The 8,447-nt window shown below is 35.7% G+C and overlaps 1 protein-coding gene across 1 annotated transcript; it reads left to right on the forward strand.

Annotated features, from left to right (window-relative positions):
- Positions 1-6,057: 6,057 nt before the first annotated feature.
- On the forward strand, positions 6,058-6,945 carry LOC115293646 (vomeronasal type-1 receptor 90-like). Its single transcript, XM_029941317.1, has one exon. The coding sequence runs from the start codon at positions 6,058-6,060 to the stop codon at positions 6,943-6,945; it is 888 nt and encodes a 295-aa protein (XP_029797177.1).
- The last annotated feature ends 1,502 nt before the right edge of the window (positions 6,946-8,447 follow it).

The raw sequence follows: 8,447 nt of genomic DNA on the forward strand, positions 1-8,447 counted from the left end.
GGTTTTTCCTTCATTGTTTTAAGGTGATTTACTAAATTTGTTTGTAAACTAAAATCACTCATGCAACACTAAAATAACGATTTCAAAAATTTAACATTGGGTATGGTTTAGTAAAATCTATTGAAGAATATTTGCAATTATATGCATCAGAAATATTGGCCTCTAGGTTTTGTTATTGTTTTTGTGTTTAGGGACTACATGTGTTTTTGACATCTGTGAAAAAATAGCTTTGTAAAGTAAATTTGAAAGTTTTTCTTTCTCTTCTATTTTTTAATAGCTTAAAAATAGTTATAAATTCTTTAAATGTTTGATAGAATTCACCTGTTGAGCTATCTGATCCTGGAATTTGCTTTGTTTGGAAGTTATTTATATTACAGATTAAATTTCATTACTAATAACAACTCTGTTCAAATTTTCTATTTCTTTCTTATTCAGTTTTGAAAGATTGTACATTTCTAGTAGTGTGTCCATTTTTTCAAGTTTTCCCAATTGCTGGCATGTAATTTTTCTGTATGTTATCGTATAATTCTTTGCATTTCTGTTATTGTTGTTATTTCAACTTCCTTATTTCTGATTTTATTTATTTGAGTCTTCTTTTTCATATAAGTCTGGCTGAAGATTTTCCCATTGTTTTTAACTTTTTAAAGAGCCAAGTCTTGATTTCACTGCTGTCTTCCAATTTTTTAAGTTATACTTTTAGAGGGTGGAAATTTGGTTAAATATTATAGCCATAAAATTCTGGCATGGTTGTTGATGGCCTCATGCTAGCTCAGGTAGCAGGTGTTGCTTACGGAGACACACTTCTTCATGTGGTTATGCAACATAGCTTAAAGATTTAAGATCTTATATTTGAAAAGAAATTTTGTTCACAGAAAATCTGAGAGTAAAGTATAGAGATTTCCAGTTTTTGCTCTGGTTCCACCCATCATAGCATCCACCAGAATCAACATACCCTACCAGCGTAGTACGTTATGTACAATTGATAAGCCTACATTGATGCTTTATATTCGACCAAAGTCCGGCATTTACATTATTGTTAATTCTTATTGTTGAACATTTTTGGTGTGTTTGGAGAAAAGTAATTTGAATTTTATGCATCATTATAGAATTAAACAGAGTATTCTGACTGTCTGAAAAGCTGTTTATGTTCCAAATGTTCCTCCCTCTCTCTTTTTGGAACCACTGACCTTTTTACTTTCTCTGTTTTGCTTTATCCAGAATATTTTATAGTTGAAATCATTTAGATGCAGGCCTACTACAAGTTTTTAAAGAGTCACTCCTCAAATACCAGATGTTTGATAAAGGAGTCCACTTGTGATGAGTTATGGGTATGATATGAAAGTGTTGAATGATTAAATTGTATGCCTAAATCTAATATTACGCTGTACATTAACAAACTGGATTCAAATAAAATCTTATAAAATGGAGCACAAACACAGTAATCATGGTAAAGATTAAGGGTAAATTTATTTATAAAAAGTTGTTCTTGATCAGTAAAAACAACAAAAAGTTGTTCTTGATCAGTGTCACCAAAGCAAATGACCTGTACATTTCTAGACTTGTTTCCTATTGCTGCGTGTGTGAAATAAAAGAACCTATGAGCAGAAACAACTCATGAATACACCACCACTGGAGTCTGTAAGTATAGTCAAATAAGGTACCTTGGCAAGAGGAGTGTATATTTCAATCCAAAGTCCTGCTTGAATGGAGATGCACCTTTAACATTTACAAAGTGCACCTGGCCAAACAGGTGGAGGATTAGATGATGGAAGGCAGGTTACATTTTTCTGATCATGTAGGTGCCCTGGCACAGTGCTGAGTCCCCTCTAAAGCCTACATCACCCAAGAGACGTGGAGGAGACATTTTACTCATTCCCACAAATGCACTGTATCATCTAGCTATGCACCTGAAACCAATTGAAAACACGCATGAAGACTGCCAAACCCTCTTGCGCCATTGGGAATACCTTAGGAAATCTGACATGGTGTTCTTCTCATCTGCAATTAGTGTTATTGACAGACTTTGGTTTGTTGACAGGTACCACAAACTATCAGTAGGCTTATCTATGAAAATGATTTGACGTAAACAAAAATTTGGAACCCAGGTGTTTTCCATCTTTTATGATCCAGGAATTAGGTAATTTCAGTTTTCCCTGTGGTGTCTCTCCTCCCTACCATATCCCAAAGCTAGGGCTGTCCTGCTGTAGGTAATGTGATGCTTATGGGCATCAGGGAGATGAGCTAAGGACATTCTTTCTCTATAAATACTTCTTGTCGTCACATGTCTCGCAAACCGACTCACCTTAAGGTCTCAGTTGAGTAAGTGTTTCTCAGCTCCATTATCAGTGTGTGCTCAAGAGCCAGATGGGAGGTGAGTTGAGAGAGGATTTCTTTTTTGAAGCCTTAGAATTCTATTCTCCTAGTTTCAGTCCTATACCTTATTTAACTATAACTTTCATCAGCTGATGTTTCAACATTCAAGGTAAAGTTAATATTGCTTTTAGAATATAGAGTTATGGATTTTTGGAATTATATTTGTTTTTTTTTTTGGTGATTTTCAATTTGAATTAAATGCTGTTTAATTTTTCTCTCATTCATTGCTTATGCTTTCCCCCAGATTTCTAGACAATTAAATGACTTAAAAGAAAGATATCTTATCAGCAATTCTTGTTTTCTTCTGCACTGTACAATTGCCAAAGAACAGTAGATGCTTTATAGTTTTTGAGTGGTATGTGATGATTCGCATACTTGTTATTTAGGCATTTGTATATTTGCAAAAATATTTTCATGGAACTCATCTTTTCGAAATTTTTTCCCCCTTTTGAAATTGCCAGCTTTGTTTGTCGTGGGGCCACTCTTACCACTGAGCACACTAACTTACTTGCACCTTGTCACTTGCAGTTCTCATAATGACTTTATGCTGTCAGTAACTAGTCATAGGTTTTGCAATGCTTTTTTATAGCATATGGTAACATTAACAAGGAATATGATGTTATTGACATTAATATTTTATTAATGCAATAATAAAACAGAATCCAAGTGTGATTTTGTCATATAGATTATACACTGTGTGTGCTCATGTGTGTGTGAGTCAGGGAAAGAATGTATGAATATTATATAATTTATTAAAGAATACATCTCTAAACACAGGATTTTTGATAAAGATGAGGAAACACATTTTATCAAACTCTGTTTTTTCTTAAGTAACATATAATTAACTGAGAAATATCACTTGAGTTCCTGAAAATTATTTCTTCCTTTTATTACACCTTATTTCAGACATTCAACGTCAATCCAAAGAACTTATGATGAGTCCTTAGTTTTGGGTTTATTTATTGGTGATATTTACCCACCATTATATGTTTATGTACACAATTTGGGCTTAAAATATTGAAAAAATATTGAGAATAGCCTGAAGTGAGAATATAAAAATGAGGAGAAATATCAGCTGCATTACGTCTTCTGGGACCTTTCAGGGATTTCTCCCTCAACTCCAGAAAAATATAGCTGTCCTTTCTCAGAGTGACTGGCTGAAATGGGCATTAACATGTGTAAGTTTTCAAGATTTGAGTTGCACCACGTTCCCCTTTACATTCTCATCAGTCTATCAAGTCTATAGTTGTGTTTTTACATTTTATTTCCACTGATACATATCGTGTTTTCTAAAACCCATGATTGTCCCATGGTAGTGCTGCCAGATTTACCAAATATAAACACAAGATGTAGAGCAGGTTGAAACTCAGAAAGACAGCAGTGACTTTTTTGTACCACTTTGCAATGTTTGCTTACTTGCATGTATTAAGTGTATCTAATAGTTGGGACATATATATACTAAAATAATTATTCATCATTTGCCTTATAATCAAACTTAACTGAGTGTCTTACATTTTATTGCTCATCTTGAATCTATGGGAAACATGGTGCTTTCCTATATTGGCTCAGGACTAAAACTCTCAAGAATGTCAATGAAAAATAAACATTTTTTTATCGAGGAGAAATATGTTTATTCACTGTATAGCCCTTTACAGAAAGTGGATATGAATTAGGGGTGGTCAGTCATATACACCATGAGCCAGTAAATAAAACATTAAAATTTTTTTACCTATGCCACTTCATTGACTGTATTTTATTGTCTCTTTTTGGGATAGGAGTGTGATACATGCTTTCTATCTTTAAAATTAACATATGTACTTATTAATCATGTATATTATTCACATATATTAGTGGCCAAAACACAAATGCTCTTTTAGTGTACAGAACTATGACCATTAAGTATCATTCTACTCTTTAGGGCCCATTATGACACAGAACTCAAGTGTCCCATTTCTACATGTATATGTTTCTGGCAACTATTAGTGATTGAGTTCAGGCATTGAAGATAAAGTTGTCATGTAATGGATTAAACTTGTGGGAAAATAGAGCCATTTAATCAAATGCACAATTATTGCTTTGTTAACTCACATGCATCAGGTGGGTATAAAGCAATGCTTTACCTCAGCAATGACATTCTAGGCCTGAGCCAAAAACACAAGTTCTCAAAATTTCTTCACTAAAAAGAAAAGTAAGCACTATTTATTTCAGAAGAAAAATAAGTAAAAAATAAGTAATACGACTAAAAATTTTAACCCTGGATCACATTAATTAGATAAAATAATTGTGCATACATACATGACACATAACATGATAAAATAATTGCAAGATTAGTGATATTTTACAAAGGTTTCTAATATTGAAAATAAGGTGACCAAACATTAGGATAAGTATATTTTTATTGAATCATCTTTATTTTTTATATTTTTTAACTTTTTTATTGTTTGTTTATTTTTGAGAGAGAGAGAGAGAGAGAGAGCATGAGCAGAGGAAGAGCAGAGAGAGGGAGACACAGAATCTGAAGCAAGCTCCAGGATCTGAGCTGTCAGCACAGAGCCCAAGGTGGTTGGAACTCACAAACCCAGAGATTATGACCTGAGCCCAACTTGGATAATGAACAAACTGAACAGCCTAGGTGCCCCTTTATTGGGGGTATTTTTAAAGCATGTCCTTTTATTAAATGGAGTCTCATGAAAAGAGTTCCACATAAACATTTGATACAACTTTGTGTATGTCATAATGTCGAGAATTGGGTTTGTATGGTGCTCTTGAAAATTTTAGATCTGGTCTTCAGTAATTCCATACTGATATTTAAAAAATGATAGAAAGAATCTCTGTGATTGGAAATAAAGGGAAGTGAGCCAGGTTCATGTTGAATTATTCTAGTTAATAAGATTTGTAATAAAATAGTTATTCCCATCCCATTGGGGGTCTACAGCCAAATTTCCATACTGATCTGAATACATTAGGTTATATGATAATGAGAATTGAGGTTGTAGACAGCAAGATGATTAATAACTATCTGATTTTAAGCTGAGACTATGCTGAATTATCAGGATAAACCAAAATGTAATTACAATGGTATATACTTGTGGAAGGAAGAAGAGAAAGAGTCACAGTATGCAATGGAAGACACACCAGGACATTTTTTAAGAATGGATTGTTTGGTAATTCTTTCCCCATTAGCATAAAATTTACAACAGTTTAATTATACAAACACTTATACATACTTTGTATGGCTATTTGTATCCTTGGTGCTGAATGTGAGTCAGTATAATGCAGAAGAGAAAGCAAAACAAACGCATATATTATAGGAGTGTAGGAAATGGGTACAGTATCTTGCCATGATGTTAGATAACTCTCTCTCCCTCCTTCTCAGCCATCTTTCCCTCTAATCAGATGATACATAGATGATAGATAAATGGATGGATAGATAGATCGATAGATATGTATGTGTATAAAATACACGTTTAGATTCTCATATTGGTGTACAAAATTGTTGAGGCTGCAGTACTAAGAGTTTATAGAACATAATATGACTTATTAACTGGGTGAAACTGGACAAAATGAAAACTGTGGTGTGGTGAAGAGTATGATAACAAAGTAAATGACATTGATGGTGTGAGGTCTATCTTTTCCAGATAAACATATGTTTTTGCAACTATGGTGCTCACATCTCCCATTGACATGACTATTAAAATACGCCAATTTCTACAAGTAGGCATAGGAATCTCAGCCAACACCTTTCTCCTTCTCTTCCACATCTTCACTCTCCTTCTGGATCACAGGTATAAGCCCACGGACTTAGCCACCTGTCACTTGGCCTTTGTGCACATGATGAAACTATTCACTGTACTGTTTTTGTTGTCTACAGACCTGTTGGAATCACTGAACTTTCTGAGTGATTTCAAATGTAAGGCTTTGTTTTATATGATCAGAGTGACACGGGGTCTCTCCATGGGCAACACCTGCCTCCTGAGCATGCTCCAGGCCATCATCGTCAGCCCCAGCACGTCCTGGATGGCCAGGTTTAAACATAAGTGCACACAGCAACTCTTCCATCCTTTTATCATCTTGTGGTTTCTCAGTCTCTCTCTCAACAGTCCCTGCATCTTCTACTTTGCTGCTCCTTATAATGTGACCCAGAGCAATCTACTGACTGTCAGTAAATACTGCTCAGCTTTCCGCATAAGCTCCATCTTCAAGGGACTGCTTCTCACGTTGACATTATCCAGGGATGTTTTCTTCATAGAGGTCATGCTTCTCTCAAGTGCATACATGGTGGTTCTCTTGTCCAGGCATCAGAGGCGGTGCCGGCACCTCCACAGCACCCGCCTCTCCTCACGAGTCTCCCCAGAGAGAAGGGCCACCCAGACTGTCCTTCTGTTGGTGAGTTTCTTTGTAGTTGTGTACTGGCTGGATGTCATCGCCTTCGCAGCTCTGTTATGGAGCTATGGCCCTGTCATCCTGGATGTCCAGAGGCTTGTGTCCAATGTCTATGCCACTGTCAGTGCATTGGTACTAATCAGTTCTGGTAAAAGGGTAAAGATGTGTTTCAAGAGTGTAGAACAATGACAATCACCCTGAAACTATTCTTGAAATAGAACCCAAAAGTGACTTTTGGCATTGATTCAAACGACAGAATACTTATTTATATCACATTTAAAATGTATTTTAATTTAAATATTATTTTAAAACAGTTTATATCTATTAATTAAATAGATACTATTTATTTATTTATCCAAAACTAATTATTTTTGCTTTCATTCAAATGACAGAGTATTTATTTATGTCACATTTTGAAATGAACTATTGGGGTACCTGGGTGGCTCAGATGGTTAAGCATCCACCTTTGGCTCAGGTCATGATCTCATGGTTTGTGTGTTTGAGAACCACATCGGGCTCTGTGCTGACAGCTCAGAACCTGGGGTCTGCTCAGAGTCTGTGTCTCCCTTTCTCTCTACCTCTCCCCTGCTCGTTCTCTGTGTCTCTCTCTCTCTCTCTCAGAAATAAACACAAAAGTTTAAATGTACTCTTAATTTAAAAATTATTTAAAATTATATCTTAATATATCTAAATATATTTCAAACTTATACTATCAAGGACACTCAAGTCTCAGTAGTTTAGTATTCAGAAAGATTTGATGGTCCTGTGTTTACAAGTTCACTTATTTTTCATTTTACTTTAATCTCCCTTAAGAAAATTTTTCTCTGTATACCAGAAAATTATACTCTAAATCACCACTCTTGTACTTTTGTATGATGCTAGTATTCCTTATTGGTAATGTAATATTTTTAAAATTAAATTCACTCTTCTTACTTGAAGTATTTAGCTATGCATCCAATTTTAGATGAACAGCATTTTCTCTGCACTCTTTATATTTATTTACTTCTCCGGCTCTGGCTTCTATTTAAGGCTGCACAGATTTTGCTCTCACCTTTGTAGCCTTTCTCTATTTTATTTTTCCCACCCCACAATCAATTTTATCTTTCTCTAAGGGCTTTTAATTTTTCCCATTTCTTTTTTAATATTTTTAAATTTATTCTTTAGAAGAGAGAGACACAGCATGAGCAGGGAGGGGCAGAGAGGGAGACCAGAATCAGAAGCAGGCTCTAGGCTCTGAAATGTCAGAGTACAGAGCCAGACACGGGGCTCAAACCCACAAATGTGAGATCATGACCTGAGCTGAAGTCAGAGGCTTAACCGACTGAGCCCCGCAAACACCCCACCCCATTTCTTTTTTAAGTTTTTAATTTAAATTGCAGTTACCACACAATGTAGTATTAGTTTCAGGTGTACAATATAGTGACTCAACACTTCCACACAACACCGTGCACTCCTTCACGCTTCATCACAACAGGTGCACTCCTTCATCCCCATTGTTCACTAGCTCACCTCCCCACCTGCCTCCGCTCTGGGAGCCATCCGTGTGTTCTCTATAGTTAAGAGCCTGTTTGGGGCACCCGGGTGATTCGGTGGTTGAGCATCTGACTCCCGCTCAGGTCATGATCTCATGGTTCCTGAGTGTGAGCCCTGCAGCCTGCCGTCTATGGTCAACACAGACTCCACTTCAGATC

This window comes from Suricata suricatta, chromosome 6, assembly GCF_006229205.1.
Source record: "Suricata suricatta isolate VVHF042 chromosome 6, meerkat_22Aug2017_6uvM2_HiC, whole genome shotgun sequence".
Classification (NCBI taxonomy): Eukaryota; Metazoa; Chordata; class Mammalia; order Carnivora; family Herpestidae; genus Suricata; species Suricata suricatta.

Bases quoted from the DNA above. Each gene is read 5' to 3' on its own strand.
- LOC115293646 (XM_029941317.1), top strand. From the start codon at position 6,058: ATGACTATTAAAATACGCCAATTTCTACAAGTAGGCATAGGAATCTCA.